The sequence below is a fragment of the Mesocricetus auratus genome, unplaced genomic scaffold (assembly GCF_017639785.1).
Source record: "Mesocricetus auratus isolate SY011 unplaced genomic scaffold, BCM_Maur_2.0 Super-Scaffold_100004, whole genome shotgun sequence".
Taxonomy (NCBI): Eukaryota; Metazoa; Chordata; class Mammalia; order Rodentia; family Cricetidae; genus Mesocricetus; species Mesocricetus auratus.
In genome coordinates, this window is record NW_024429189.1 from 93,392,431 (window position 1) to 93,409,134 (window position 16,704).

At 41.1% G+C, this 16,704-nt stretch overlaps 1 protein-coding gene across 3 annotated transcripts in view; it reads right to left on the bottom strand.

The window, feature by feature from the left end:
• Positions 1–6,368: 6,368 nt before the first annotated feature.
• The window catches only part of Trpm7 (transient receptor potential cation channel subfamily M member 7), an 85,649-nt gene continuing 75,313 nt past the window's right edge, over positions 6,369–16,704 (bottom strand). For 2 of the 3 annotated variants that reach the window (XM_040746233.1, XM_040746232.1), the window contains exons 32-39: positions 15,008–15,058; positions 14,865–14,930; positions 13,739–14,022; positions 13,540–13,622; positions 13,181–13,386; positions 9,168–9,219; positions 8,965–9,071; positions 6,369–7,789 (exon numbers count right to left, since the gene is read on the bottom strand). In XM_040746233.1, the coding sequence (XP_040602167.1) occupies positions 7,659–7,789; positions 8,965–9,071; positions 9,168–9,219; positions 13,181–13,386; positions 13,540–13,622; positions 13,739–14,022; positions 14,865–14,930; positions 15,008–15,058 (980 nt within the window). In that variant the 3' untranslated portion in view covers positions 6,369–7,658. Of the gene's footprint in view, positions 7,790–8,964; positions 9,072–9,167; positions 9,220–13,180; positions 13,387–13,539; positions 13,623–13,738; positions 14,023–14,864; positions 14,931–15,007; positions 15,059–16,022; positions 16,072–16,704 lie in introns of those variants that run through there. The other variant, XR_005877379.1, reaches the window with a different exon arrangement.

Below are 16,704 nucleotides of genomic sequence, written 5' to 3' on the forward strand. Positions count from 1 at the left end.
CTGCACACATGAGGGACTAGAGCAATTAAAGGTGTACATAGTCTGTGCACGTTCTTCTGGCCCACTCAGAAAGGGGCATCACCCTCTGAAGCCCTCCATTCATCTCTGATTTGCTTTGTTGCATTTGGCTAGTTTGTTGGCTGTTAGCCTGGCCGAGCATTGCCAGCTCTGCCAACCTTTCCGGTGTTGCTGATCTGACCTGGGTGGGGTCTGTAGATGTTCATCCGTTCTCTTGCTTCTCATATGTTTTATCATAGTGAGAAGTGACTACTATCAGTTACCAAGACGTAGCCACAGTCCTTTTTGATTACCACATACTAGCTCCTTGTCTATGGGGTGGTGTCTTCAGGAGGTTTCTTGGTAGAAGCTGTTCTCACCTAAAGTTCAGTCTGTTACATTTAGCTTCATAAGTTTGAGAGCACCATGCCTTATATGTCTTCCAGGGCTTCATGGAGCTGGCCAGGCAACTTGCAAACATCAACTTGCTTATAAGGTAAAAGGGACCAGGGAAAAAGCACCCTGTCCCTGACTTGACCCCAGCGCCAAGGCTTAAAATCCCACCAATCCTGAGCTTGCCTCAGAGTCAGGTTGCAGACTTTCACTAATCCCTGAGCACAGAATCCCACCAATCCCTGAAGTCCCTGAGCACAAAAACCCACCAATCCCTGAGCTTGCCTCAGAACCAGGCTACAAAAATCCACCAATCCCAAGCCACCCTGGAAAGCCACATCCACACACCAAGGAATCCTATATAAGGTCTGTACTCTGCTTAGTTTGCCACTGTTTCTCACCCCAGACAGCCACCCTCTTGGATTCTTCAAATACTGTGGTTTGTTGTGCAGCATAACATTTTCCTGTGAGTGGAGCCTCCAGCTGTAACAACTTTAGAGGGAGCAGATCAGAGCAGAACTGTAACTTTTACTGAGGAAACTTTCTTGCTGGGGAAACTTTGCTGTAGCAGAGCAGAGCTGTAACACTTCTCTGGAGCAGATGTAACAACTTCATTGTGGAAACCCTCCCTTGTCATAGCAGAGTTGCTACGCTTGCTTTGGGGAAACCTTTCCCTGGAGCAGAGTTGTAAGATGTTATGTTTATGGTGACTTTATGGTATTCCTTGGCTCCTGACTACAGGACACCTTTCTACTCAAGCTGCAATGCTTACACAGAGTCCCTGGTTTTCCTGGTTATCTAGTCAGTTCTGCTGTCTCATATCAAGTTGAAAGCCATCGTAGCTCTGTTCCTCAATGTTACTAACCCCAGTTTCCCTGTCTGTACCCCTAGGCACAGTGGTTACAGGTGATTAAGCAATCTCACCAAGTTTGCTCAGTAAGCAGTAGGCAGACATGGCAGAATGTAGATTAATAGAAATGGGTTAAGTTATAGGAGATGGTTAAAAATAAGTCTAAGCTAAGGTCAAGCTTTCTTAATTAACAATAAGTCTCCATGTTGCTGCTTGGGAACTGGTGGTACAGAGGGAGACTCAATATAGTCCGTATTTTGTCTGTGTGCTTTGTGCACATTTGTGCCTGGTGCCTGTGGAGCCCAGAAGAGGAAAGAGGATCCCCTGGGACTAGATTTAGAGATGTTGTGATCCACCCTGTCAGTGCTGGCATCGAACCTAGGTCCTCTGGGTCAGCATCCAGTGACCCCTGAGCCATCGCTTCAGCCCAATTTAGATTTCTTATAAGGGTATTTTTATGGTTACTTGTACTGACTTTTTGCCCCTTTCTTCCAGTGCTGGGTAGAACCTAGGGCCTCTTGCATGCCAGTCAAATGTTCTACCTATTATTCTCCTAGTTTTACTCTTAAAGGTTAACCATAAAATGCCATCCAATGTTGAGAGGAGTTCCGGGAGATGGCTCAGTTGGTAAAGTACTTGCCATACAATCGTAAGCACCTGAGTTCTATCCCAGAACCCATGCAGAAGAGCAGAGTGTGGTGACAAGTGAGTGCAATCTGTGTTGATAAAGCAGGTACACCAGGATCCCTGGGGCTTGGCAGATAGCCAACCTAGTCTACTCAGTGAGTTCAAGAGACCCTGTCTCTACAAACAAGGTGGATGGCTCCTGGGAAGATGATGCTTGAGGTTGACCTGTGGCCTTCACCAACACATATCCACATACGTAGATACCAACAAGAATTCAGGGCTGGAGAAGTGGTTCAGCAGTTAAGAGTGCTGGCTGCTCTTGCAAAGGACCCAGGCTCTATTTTCATCACTCACAGGCTGTTCACAACTGTCTGTGCCTTCAGCTCCAGGGGACCCAACACCTTCTTCTAGCCTCCGAAGGCACCCACTAGGCACTCAAGGGGTACAGAAGTATTCAGCAAAATACCTATACATAGAGAAAAATTAAAAAGAAACGTTTAAAGTTGAACATAGAGGGCTGGAGAAATGGCTTGGTGGTCAGGAGCACTGGCTTCTCTCTCATTGGAATTCAGCTCCCAGCACCTGAGTTGGGAAGCTCACAACTGCCTAAAACTGTACTTCTAGAAAATCCAACATTCATTTGGCCTCCACCACTGGCATCCAGAATGCACATGGTGCACTCATACATGCAGGCACTCATACACATTAAAAAGGATGTGTGTATGTGTGTGTGCTTGAACATGAAGTTACTGTAAACACTTTGATGCACATTATACATATCTACATGTCTCCTAAGTGTGCACACTCATACTTTTCCTAATGGAAGACACTATGCCATGATACACTCATTTGTGGAAAAAAAAGTCTTAAAAGATAGGTGTGGTCATATATTACTTATGATTTATTAAAGCTTGCTGAGGGTACAGAAAGCAAAGCTAGCCAAAAGTCATAGAACCAGGCAATGGTGATACACACTTTTTTTTAAAATTTAGGTTAGAAACAATCTTGTTTCACATGTCAATCCCAGCTTCTCCCCTCCTCTCCCTTCCTCCCCGCCAGGCCCCCCAACGCCCCACCCAATCTCCAGTCCGATCCCCAAGGAGGGTGAGGCCCTCCAGGTGGATCTCCAATAACTGTCATTTCATCCAGGGCAGGGCCTAGGCCCTCCCCCAAGAGTGCTGGCTGAGAGAGCCTCCCATATTGTGGCATGGGCACTTAAAGTCTATATGCACGCCACGGATAAATACTACCCAAGGCCCCATAGATTACCTAGGCCTCCTCACTAACACCCACATTCAGGGGGTCTGGGTCAGTCCCATGCTTTCCATACAGCCATCAATCTGGAGTCCAAGAGCTCTCCCTAGTTCAGGTCAGCTGTTTCTGTATGTTAAACCAGCCCAGTCTTAACTCCTTTGCCCATCAGTTCTCTTTCTGACACTGGATTCCAGTTCAGTTCAGTGTTTGTCTGTGAGTATCTGCCTCTGCTTTCATCAGTCACTGGATGAAGGTTCTGTTTCCTAGACGCTGGCAGTGGGACTGTATGCTGGCACTCCTCTGATTCATGTCTAAAATCCATAAATGAGTGAGTACATACCATGTTTCTCTTTTTGTAACTGGGTTACCTCACTCAGTATGGTTTCTTCTAGTGCCTTCCATTTGTCTGCAAATTTCAAGATTTCATTGTTTTTTTTTTTTTCGCTGAATAGTACTCCATTGCGTAAATGTACCACATTTTCTCTATCCACTCCAGAGTGATATATACCTTTAATCCCAGGACTCAAGAGACAAGCAAGTGGATCTCTGTAAGTTCAGGCCACACTGAGCTACATGAAATTGATCCAGTCCTAAGAGAAACAGTTCACTCAAAGGTGATCCCAGCACTTGGGATCATACATCTTTAATCCCAGGATTTGAGGGGTATAAGGCAGCCGTCTGAGATTTGGTGAGGAGCAGAGCAGTGCAGTCTGGAGATGCAATCTGAGGCTCAGTAGATCACTCTTTTGGCCTGAGGTAGGGGTAAGAGCTAGTGGATGGCTGCTATATTTTTTTTGATCTTCAGCTTGAACCCCAATACCTGTCTCTGGGTCTTTTTTTTTTCCCCATGCTACAGATAGGTATGCTTTATGCTTCTTGGATCTGAGTTCAAGTGCAGTGTACTCTACATAGTGAGATCCACATGCCTTCACCTCCTGAGTGCTGGGATTAAAGGTGTGTGCCACCAACACCTGGCTGATATATATCTCTTTATGTGTATCTGTTATGCTTTCATATATATGTATGCAATATGTTACATACAAATCTCTAGGGAAAAGAGAGCTATTGGGGGGAAAGGGTACAAAGGCCATGTTGCCCTAATGGGTGCTGTACACCAACACAGTATCTCTGCCCCCACACTATAACAACAGCCTACAAACACAAAAAGCGCATTGTATAGACAATCAGAACATTTCTGAGCTTGGAATCCTCCTAAGGAAAAGCCTACAGATAATGTGGGCCCTCTCAGCACAAGATGTCCTGTGTAAAAATATTAAGTTGCAGTAAATAGGGTGAAAAGTCTGCAAAGTGTAAATATGTTTTCTGTAATGACTACCTATTGTGTTTCCAAACAATTAACAGCTATTTACTAGGAATTCTTGTCTTTTCTGTATACTGAAAACATGTTCCACATAATCATTTGGTTTTGTGGAAAGAACTTTTTAAGATTTTATAATCTATGGACTGTTTTGCCTGAATGAGAGCATGTGCACCATTTTCATGCCTTGATGCTTTTGGTGGTCAGAAGAGGGCAGCTGACCCTAGAGTTATAGGTGGCGGAGTCACAATGTGGGAGGCTGGGAACTGAATGAGGTCCTCTGAGAGAGCAGCAAGTGCTTTTAATTACTGAGCCATCAAGCCAGGTAATTTTTGTTGCTGTGACAAGATTTCCTGACAAAATTCAAGTTGGAAAGGAGGCAGTTGTACAAATGCAGGTCCCCATTCAGCATTTCAGGGAAGCTCCAGCCAGGAGGTCACCATACCCACAGTCATGCAAAGGGAATGACTGCTCTGCTCAGCAGCTCTCCTACTCTTGCATAGCTCAGAACCCAGAACCGGGAATGGCTGAACTTCCCACATCAGTGAAGACAACGCCCCCATGGAAGCACCCAGAGGCTGACCCAAGCTAGATAATTCTGGTTTTTGTTTTTTCAAGACAGGGTTTCTCTGTGTAGCAAGAAGACTAGGCTGGCCTCAAACTCTCTGAGATCTGCCTGTCTCTGCCTCCCTAGTGCTGGGATTAAAGGTTTGTGTCACCACCACCTGGTATGCTAGATAATTCTTAATTGAAACTCACTTCCCAAGTGTCAAAGCTGACAGTTAAATGTGACCATCAATGGTCATTGGGCTTGACAGTCAATATAAGACACTGCTTAAAGGTATGGGAAAACCAGTATGCTTAGGTTTGAGTCCTAATATAGCTAAAGACTAAAATTATCTGTAGTAACTTTGACTTCTTCTACCTAAAAAATAGACTAGCATCTGTTTTACAGGACTGTTACAAGGATTTTAAAACATAAAAGTATTTAAATATTAAGAACTAAGTTTTAGGGCCTGGCGTTGGTGGCGCACATCTTTAATCCCAGCACTCGGGAGGCAGAGGCAGGTGGACCTCTGTAAGTTCCAGGCCAGCCTGGTCTACAGAGCGAGTTCCAGGACAGCCTCCAAAACAATACAGAGAAATCCTGTCTTGAACCCCCCCCCAAAAAAGAACTAAGTTTTACTACTGTTTTGTAAAAATAACAAAATTAAGCATGATTAACCAGAGATTAAAAACAACAAAAAACATGGTGTAATGGGTTAGGATGCGTCAGACATTCTCTGGTAAGCCAAGGCCATGTAGAAATACATAGATTAATAGAAATGGGTTAATCATTAAGACAGAGCTAGCCAGTAAGAAGCCCTAGCCACCGGGCAACAGTTTAATAGTTAATGTAAGTCTTTGTGTGTTTACTTGGGGTTGAAAGGTGGCATCAGGACAAGAAACCTCTAGCAGCACATGTGAAAGCCAGTTGCAGTAGTCAAGTGTGTAATCCCGAAGTGTACTATGAAAGATGGAAGGAAAAGAGTGAAGAATCTGACACATAAGGCCCAACTACCCTGTGTCCACAGTGCTTAAAAGCGTCTAAACAAGGTTGAGGCAGCTGGCAAGACAGCTTAGCAGGTAACGGTTGCTGCCACTGCCAACCGCAAGGACCTGATTTTGATCCTTGGAGCCCACATGGAAGGAGAGAACCAACTCCTCTAAGTCATCGTCTCACCCCCACACGTGCACCATAAGATGTGCGCATCTCCCAGCTAAAATAATTAATAAACGTAAAAAATTCTTAAGATGAAAGGAGAGTACTGGCTCCTGAAGTTGTCCTCTGACCATACATAACCCATGGCAGGTCACATGGACACACCCACACAGACTGACACTGAAGAGAAATCACACATTTCAGAATAAAAATTCATTAAACATCTGTAAACAAGAATAAATTTAATTTCTTTTAAAGATTTAATGATATACAAAACATATGGTATAGTATCTTTAAGTAATACACTTTTTCTCTCCACATCAACATTAAACACTATTAAACAGCTTATCTCTGCTTGCCTTGTCTGTATCTATGAGATACACTATTGAATACAAATAAGCTTTACACTGCTCCCTTCCAAATAAAAATTAAAATTAGTACCTAGGAAATGAAAAGAAAGAGAAAGCATAAAACTTGAGTCAAATGATAAGGTTTTCTTGTTGCTAAATATGCAAAAATATTCGGGCAATTAAATTACATTTTATTGGCATAAAGTTGGATTATGATCTCCCTATATTGAATAAGGACAACCCAACAAACTGATTTCTTAAATAAGTACCAAAAACAGAATTCACATTGACACATTACTACACAATTTTAAATGTGAGAGTTCACATGACACTCTGATTGGATACACTAAGTCAGTAAATCTTTGGAGATGTATGCAACTGCAGGTCATTACTACTGTAACCTTCCCCACAGGAAACACCCATTTAACAGTGAGTTCCTTCTCATTTACCATGGCTTTCTTTTACTTAACATTGATAAAATAATGTAAAAAACCCTTTTGCACAATTTGGCTTTGTTTAACAGGAAACTGGCTGTATTCATAAACAGAATCTAAGGTTGATTCTTAAATAAAATCCCTCTTAGAAAATGGTCTTCGTGAGGCCCTGGATTTGATACTCAATACTAAGGGAGAAGAGAGGGAGAGACACAGGGAGGGGGGAGGGAAGACACATGGTTTTCAGTGAAGGCTTTTAAAGATGCCTGTGAAGCTACAACAGTAAGGAGTCGTTTTTTTTTTCCCCCTGTGGTCACAAATCTAGTTGAAAGCTAGCATCAATATCATGCAGCACATCAAACTGAGGAAGACGTCTGCCATTTTATCAAAAAGCTGCGTGATTTAGTTTCTTTAGCTGAATGGCTGTAACTGAGCAGCCAATACAATTCAAAGACACTTGACTTTGGTTAATGGTGCTGCACCAAGTGACGACAGAGCAGAGTTTTAGAGCCCTGCTGTAAGAGCCCTTCACAAGTTGAAAGCACTAACTTTCTATCACTGTTACATGTCCCAGCTGGATCAAGGCGCTTTTCAGTGAGAACATCATCCTCTAAACTATGTGTGGGGCCAGCAAGCTCCGTTTGCACACACATTTTTATATCATCAATTCCCTTGCGAAGGAAAAACGACAGTCACACTTTTGCGAAATGTAGGCAAAATCAATGATTCAGTACTATAACATCAGACGAACAGAATTTGTTGCTTCTGATTCTTTGGTGGAATTTCCAGATTGAAGATTCAAATCTGATGGCTCATCTTGAGGAAATATAATTTTATCAGGCGTATAGTCATTCCTCTTCAGATCTACATTCACAATTCCAGCAGGGGGAAAAAGTCAGTATATTTACAAATAAAAAATTAAAAACATTTTCTATATCAAGTTTCCTCTAAACATGTCCGATCTATTTCCTTAAATTTTACACTTAATAGTCATACATTTCTAAACAATTTTGAGGACCACATAATCAGAAAATCATGCAAGTATGACAATATAGCAATGAATACAGTGTACAAGGAGCCAGCTTTTGAAACCACGGGAGTGTGACAACACAGTAATGAACGTACTGTACAAGGCCCTGCTTTTGTGAAGCTTATGAGGTCAAAGTCTTACACCAGAAAACCTCCCATGCTCATGGACTGTTATGGTAAGATTGTGAAAATGACCATCCTACCATAAGCTATCTACAGATTCAACACAATTCTTGACAGAATTGAAAAAGAACCTTAAATTTCATATGGAAACACAAAAGATAGCAAAACCTCTTCTTTTTTTATCATCATGATTTTAAGTGATATATTACAGAGCTATAGTATTATAAACATCATGGGGCTAGCATAAGGGCCCACATGCTTACAGTCACTTGATTTTTTTTTTTTTTTTTGGTTTTACGAGACAGGGTTTTTCTGTTTTGGAGGCTGTCGGTCCAGCCTGGCCTCGAACTCACAGGGATCCGCCTGCCTCTGCCTCCCAAGTGCTGGGATTAAAGGCGTACGCCACCAACGCCCGGCTACAGTCACTTGATTTTTGACAAAGAAGCAAACAAGCCTCACTGGAGAGAAGAGGGCATATTCAACAAATGGCGCTTTTCAAATTGGACCGCTACAGGTAGAAGAATGAAATTTGATCCTTCTCTCTCACCCAGTACAAAACTCAACTCCAAAAAGATCAAAGAGCTCAATATAAGATCTGATGCCCTGAATCAGATACAGGACAGAGCTGGGAATAGGCTTGAATTCATTGACACAGGACAGTACTTTCTATACAGGTGCCCAGCAGGCCAATTAACCAAGTCTTTGTACCTGTGGCCTTATTATTAAACAACTTGGCTAACAATTTATATGGCATATAGACTAAAACACAGAAGCCAGGTATAGTGACAAATATATAATTTCAGTATCCCAGAGGTTAAGGCAGCTGAATCCTGGGTTCAAAGCTAACTTGGGCTACATAACAACAGAAAAGGAGGGCAAGTTTTTACCTGGAAGTTTAAGCTTTCGACAGCAAGAATTACAGTGGTGTTTGGCTCGGAAGTTTTTTATTGCATCTTCTCCTAGATTGGCAGGACCAAAAACCATGTCACAGGATCTATACAAGGAGCAAATAAATAAGGGAGTTTATTTGAGTGGAAACATGGGGTTTAAAAACAGCAAATTATGACTCAACCAAGCAGTTAAATCTTACCTTTTTTCTTCAGCTTTTATCACAGATGGGTCAGTCAAGTTTTCACCCACACCTTTAAATATATACATAAAAAAGAATATAAATTATATAATCAATATGAACATTTATGCTTACATAATAAAAAGGTTTGGAGAGATTTTATAGCATCATTCTTAATTATATTGTTGAATTATTCAAAGTAGTATTTTTCTCTCTTGATATTTCATAACTTAGTATTTTAGCACTCCACTATATCTGACATGTGATAAAATTACACCTCAGAGTGGATGAGGTCGGCACAGATGTTGATATTTGATTATACTGTGTAAAGATGTGTCACTGTGATTGGTTTGATAAGAAGCTAAGTGGCTAAAAGGTAGTCAGGAGGTATAGCAGAGACTTCTTGACAGAGAGAGCTCTGGGAAGAAAGGCGGAGTAATCAGCCAGACTTGGAAGAAAGCAAGATGGGCAAAATGGAGCTGAGGTAAGAAGGTGTGGAAGAACGTAGTAGATTACACACAAAACCACCCTGGTGGTTCTCAGCATCTGATTCAATGAATACAGGTATACACAAGCTGCCTCTGGTTTGGCTTCACTAGTAAAGTGTGCTTTGCTATTTGAAGGCTTTTAAAAAGTCCTATAGAACATTTGTTCTGCATTTAAGCAAAGCTTTGGCTATTTATTTTTTTTTTTGCCTTCAGTCTTCCCCAGAGGTTATTTTAAAAAGTTGGTTGAATATTTTTTGAATAATCATAAATACTTAAACCCATTACAGTGAAACCCGATTAAAACGGTCCAGTTTCACAAATGGAAAATCTAGAATTAAAACATGATACGGGGGGTGGGCTCAGGTGGTAGAGTGCCTGCCCAGTGTACACAAATCTCTGAGTTCAAGCACACGTCTATATTCAAGGTCATCCTTGAACAAATCGAAGTGGAGGTCAGCCTGGCATAAAAGACCCTGTTTCACAAAAACAAGTAACAAAATAAAAGAACACAAAAAGCAGAGCAAAGCAAAACCAACACTAACAACATATTTCTATTTACAAAAAGGGTTTTTAAAACATTTAGTCTGTGTAAGTATGCACATGCTATGGTGAGGTGTACAGCGGTCAGAGGACAACTTTCAGCAGTCAGTTCTGTCTTCACTATGCAGAGTCTTCAGATCACAATCATCTGTCAGGCTTGGCAGTTCAGTCATCTCCTGGGCTCCTAATCCTGCTGTTTTATCCAATGGATTGGGAAAGGCTAACAATGCTCAGTACTCTATCACTAGTGGGTAGAAGGGCACTCACATACAAGGCCGACAGGGAAGTCAGGGCCTACCTACCACCTTTCTGAAAGTAATCTACCAGTGCTTTATTGAAATAAAAGCTGCACTCGTCTCTAAACTAAGCCAATTTAGGCACCCACTGACAGAGTGAAAACAGCAACAACTCTGTAGAAGCAAAAATTAAAACTGGAATGAAAGTCTACCAATGCAGGAATACATCATGCACCTTCATGCTACATAAATGATCACACTGGCACTGAAAGCAGTAACTCAGACTCATCAGTTACACAGAGGTCACCTATGACGTTAGGTTGAAAACATGCATTTTGTAATCCTAGTTGGAAAGTCCAACACACCATATCATACCCAAGTAACTAAAAGAATTGTACTAATATGTGAGAGTAGATGGGAGTGGTGAGTTGTAGTTTCTGGATGTCTTTACTACAGCAACAAAGATAGGAATACTTTGGTCTTTCTGTATCATGAAATTGTCATAGCAATCATCTAAAATATTCCTACAAAAAAAAAAAAAAGGCTCTGTTGGGCCTAGTGGCATAGCACCATAACCTCAGCTACTTGAGAAGCTGAGGCATAAGAAATGTAAAACTCAAGTCCTAACTGGACTACAGAAGGAGTTCAAGGCCAGCCCAACTACTTAGTGAAACACTATCTCAAAGAAAAAGGAAAAGGGGAAAAAAGGAAGAAGAGGAGGAGGAGGGGCTGGAGAGATGGTACAGCAGTTAAGAATACTTTCTGCTCTTCCAGAGGACCAGGGTTCAGTTCCCAGCACATACACAGCAGTTCTCTACAGTCTTTAACTCCAGTTCCAAACCTCCATGGCACCAGGAACATATCTAAGTGCTAGAAACCATGGAGGCAAAACTCATACATATAAAATACAATTTAAAAATCTTTAAAAATGGGTGTGCATGTTGGGGGACCAGCAAGATGGGCTTAGGAATTTACTACCTGAAGGTACAAGCCTGAGAACATCAGTTTGATTCCCAGAATCTGGGAAAAGATAGAAGCAAAGAACCAACTCCACAAAGTAGTCCTCTAACATGTTACCCACCCCCCACAACTCAGATGGTGATGCAACGCACACCTTTTAGCCCAGCACTCAAGAGGGCAAAGAGTTCCAGGCTAGTCAGAGGTACACAATGAGATCCTGTCTCTAGAAAAACAAAACAAAAAACAACCCAAAAAGTTTAAACATATACATACAAATTTAAAAGGGTGTAGTAGTAGAGTGCTTGCCTAGTAAGGTTTGAAAAATCATGTAAGGGGGGGGAAGAAGTGGGGTGAAAGAATCTGGAACAAACTCTTAGGAGTTTCCTGGTTTTACCACTAGGTGTGGTGGTGTACACCTTTAATCCTAGCACTCAGGTAGATAGGCCAGTCTGAGTTTAAGTTTATAGACTGGCCTGGTCTACATAGTGGGCTCCAGGTCAGCCAAGGATGCAAGTATAAGGATACACTGTCTGTCAAAAACAAACAAACAAACAAACAAACAAACAACCAGGGCAGGGGAAAGAGTTTGAGCTTTTTCTCTTGGGAAAAGCAGCTGCCGGACTGATCAAGACCCCCTGAATGTGGGTGTCAGTGAGGAGGCCTGGGTAATCTATTGAGCCTTGGGCAGTAGATCAGTATTTATCCCGGATACACAAATGGACTTTGGACTCCTGTCCAACAATTTGAGATGCACTCTCACCCTGAACTCTTGGGGGGAGGGTCTAGGTCCTGCCCTGGATGAAATGACAGACTATGGACACCCCCATGGAGGGCCTTACCCTCCCTGGGGAAATGAGGGGGGTGTTGGGGGGATGGGGGAAGGGCACGGGAGGAGGGGAGGGAAACGGAGAGGGACCTGGAACTGACTTGTGAAGCAACCTTGTTTCTAATTTAAAACAACAACAACAACAAAAAAAACAGCTGCCATGTAAATCAACTATCTAAAACCATCCTACTATATAGGAAAGCCCATGCTAGTCACATGGTCAGGGAGTGAACTCAGGTAGTTAACAGAGACCTAAAATACTTAATTCCAATTAAACTATTATTAAGTTTTTTATTTATTTATTATTATTATTATTATTATTTTTTTTTTTGGTTTTTCCAGACAGGGTTTCTCTGTATTGTCTTGGAGGCTGTCCTGGAACTCGCTTTGTAGACCAGGCTGGCCTGGAACTCACAGAGATCCACCTGCCTCTGCCTCCCAAGTGCTGGGATTAAAGGCGTGCACCACCAACGCCCGGCTTTTATTTTTTTTTTTGAGAGAGGGTTTTTCTATGTCCTGGTTGTTCTGGAACTCACTCTGTAGACCAGGATAGCCTTAAACTCAGAGATCTGCCTGCCTCTGCCTCCTAAGTGATGGCATTAAAGATGTGTACCACCAATGCTTGGCAGAAAACTTCTTTTATACCTATGAAATACTAAATATCAGATACCTCAGAGTATATGGTAATAGATTCCCAAGAACATGTATCACTCTAACAATGATTAAGATAGCCAGGCTGGGTGTGGTGACTCAGACAAGAAAATCACAAGTACTAGCTCAGCTTGGGATGGAAAGTAAAACTCTACCTTAATAAAAGGAAAGACAACCAGATCCCATTACTTCAAACCCCCATGACTATGTTGCTATGACTGTGACTTATTTTACATCTTCTATTAGACTCTGTATATCCTGTGTAATACATGAATAGGTGAGAACCTACTACACAATTTCACCAGAAGGTAATTCAACTAGTAATAGATTTACCTTGTAAGTCAAGTACCAGTAACTCCCCTCTGGTATATTCATAGGTCCAGTGGCTAAAGGCTAGCATGATCTCTTCCAGAGTGTTCGTTGGAATAATTTCATCACCATTATTATTGTTGTATTTTCTAAACTCTCCAGTCATACATTCTTCTACAGCAAACCACTGCCCTGCTGAATGGCAGTATAGCAGGAAAACCTCAAGGAACCTTATAGAAAAGTCACAGACAATACCAGGGGGATTGTTAGTAAGAGCCTAACTGATATGCAATATGTATAATAAATACCCAACATCAATGATGAGTACCAAAAGAGACTGTTATCCAAATAATACTAAGCCCTCACTAAATGTAAAGATTTACCTTGGAGAGTATGGTATGGATTTGGGTTTCATCTGATTAAAGGCAAATGTGAGCTTTTGCGCGGCTCTCTGCTGTTGTATTTCCTACAGAAGGGGAGAAATGCCTTGATCAGTAAGATTTCATTGGGTTTACTCACACTTTAAAAGTTAAAATATGACATTTTAGTTACAGTTCCAATTACATTTTCACAGATACTTACTCTGAGACAGAGATGAAGAACCGTATCTTCTTTATAAATACTTGACCATGTGTTAACCACTTCAGGAAGAAAAGACTTAATGATATAAAGATGTCCTGATTTCAGGATATCGTGTTCTGACCAGGTACATTGTACTTTGACTGCTCTTCGTAAACCTCCTCCCATTTCCTCTTTACTTAAAAACTCTATTTTGGCACAGAGGCCTAGCTGAGACCAAGAAGACATGCTGTTATTCAGTATACTCGGAGAACTCTCTTCCAGACGATACACCGTGACAGGCTCACCTATAACACGAATGGACACAGTTTAAGATCAACACATAACTTTAAAAATAATAAAGTAGAATAAATATCTATGGTTAATATTAAACAAGGTAAACCAAAAGTTGCAATTTTATAAAAAGTAATAAATAATAGGGAACAAAATACACTTCCTTAAGAGGGGATGTGGCTCACTGGATAAAAATATTTGTTAGGCAAACATGAGGGAAGGCCCCAAGTCCAAATCTCCAGAACCCATGTAAAATGCTAGCACATGGGCACCTGGAACGCCAGTGTCATTTGGAACTCTGGGCTTTGTGAGCTGCCAGTCTACTTCCAGACATAGTAAGAGATCCTGTCTCACAGAAATAAGACAAAGAGTGATAAAGCATAACACCCAACATTCTACTCTGGTCTTTGTTTACACACACCAGCATATTTTGAACTCATGTTAAAGAAGGTAACTTTATTATTAGGCTATTATTCCTCAGCAGCCATCCACTAAAGCTCAGTGACTCCAGAGTGTCCCCAAATGACAACACAGGTTGGCACACTTGGCTTCTTCACATGGGTTCTGGGGGAATGAACTCATCTTCTTACTGACTGAATCATCTTCCTTAGCTCTTGAGAATAAATTCTTAGGAAGCAAGTAAAACTTCACCTCACTTCAGTAGAGCCTACCTTTCTAGTGTGAATTACAACATAGAATGGTTTCTAATGCTCCCTCCTATTTCAGTTTACCATGCTCTGCTAGTAGGCAAAGAAGGTGCAAGAAGCTGGTATTTCTTCAAAGGAATCCTTCTCATTCTGTCCTGACCCATGTTCTAAGTTATGATCAGAGACCAGTGGGGGTTTTGGAGATTTACCTCTTGGAGGTACAGGCACGAAGGGAATACTCTGTGACAACCTCATCAGGTTATTTCTTTCCACAGCTGTATTGAAATAGAGAGAAATGATGAAATCTCTAATGATTTAAATATCAGTAGATTTTGTTTTTAGTATTACTGACCTGAATAATAGTAATTTGTATCCATAACGGGCTTAAATGGAGAAGCAAGACCTAAAATTGTAAATAAACCAGACTGTTTAAAAAGCACTTGTGCAGCATAAATTTATGCTAAGACATTCTCAAATAATACTCTTAAATTTCTTTCACAGCCTCTTCTAATCAGGGAGGGAAAAAAGGAAGAAAGGTAACAAAACTATCAGGTATCACATGACCCTATTTCATTTTGGCACAACAGTGGTCACTGTACTCCCAACACCTGGAAGAAGCACATGACGCTCCACTCTCCAGCTCTTGACATAAACTGCCTTTTCACACCTGTCACTCAAAAAGAAACACTGCTCAGTGTCTTGCCTTTTGGGTTGGGGACAGTAACTATATAACCATTTTAGGTGATCTAACATGAGAAGTGAGCTCCTGGGATGTAAAGATACTCCAGGTCCCCTTCTCCACATCTACATTTTATATATTTATTTTGAGGATTTTATTTTTAACCATAGGAAGAAGAGATGGGAGAATAACAGATCTGTGATGTGCTAAGTTTTAGAATATAAATGAGAAGGAATCTACCGTTTCACAGGAAATAAAAGTCAACAGTTTTAACACTGTGATAATATAAAAAGATGGAGTATCTATAGATACCTACACACAAACACTTGTATCGTAAGGACTACAAAGGAGGGTAATTAAGGGTGCCTGGTTAATAAGGGCAGAGGCTACCTACCTCACACGGGGGAAGAGATAGCAATCTGCAAGGCAGTGGATTTTTAGGGATACATTTACAAGAATATCAGAAGTGCTAATGTATATGCTACATTTGAGAAACCCCAGGCAGTTTGGCATGAATGACTAGTTAAGAATACATTCAGAATAGTCTGTGGAGCTTTCTTAACATCACCCACTGACACTCAGTTCACAATATCTAATTCCACAGGTCTGTGGCATCACACAGATGACTCTACAGTGATTTGAATATGCAACCAAGATTGCAAATTAATGAGCAAGAGCATAAGCATACCTGAAGGAGGTGAAGCTACAGAAGCAGGCAATATCAAATTGTGAAGAGCCTAATATGTCATGCAAAGAAAGGACACTGCATTTTACTGAATGACAATGGGAAAAATGTAAAGCAGAGGAGTGGCAAGATCAAATCTTTCAGGAAAATTATTTTGGTGGTAGAAGATAGACTAACAGTAAAACTACAGGCAGGAAGCCAGCCTGGAATAACTATTCTGAAAACCTATCTGGCAGGCAGTAACTACTGAATATGAACATATGCATAAGCTATGACCCAGCAATTCTACCCTTAGGCATATAACTGATGGAAAGCAAATTTATGTTACCAAACAACATGAACAAGAATGCTCACAGCAACAAAAGCATAATGGTTACACACTGGAAGATACTGAAAGGCCCATCAATAAGAATGGATAAATTCAATATATTTGAACAAGAAAATACTATGAAATACTAGTAATGCACAAGCTACACTAATACAATTAATACTGATGAATCTCATAACAATTACATCTCTATGACTCCATTTATATTGTAGCCTAAAGTAAGCCACCATGTTAGTTAGGATGGAGGCCACAGCAAGAGCCTAGCATATTAGCAATATTCAGGTTTTCAGTGCGGGTTAAGTGGGGAGTGATGACAGACAAGCGGCCATCATAATTCACAGGGTGGGTCATGTGCTT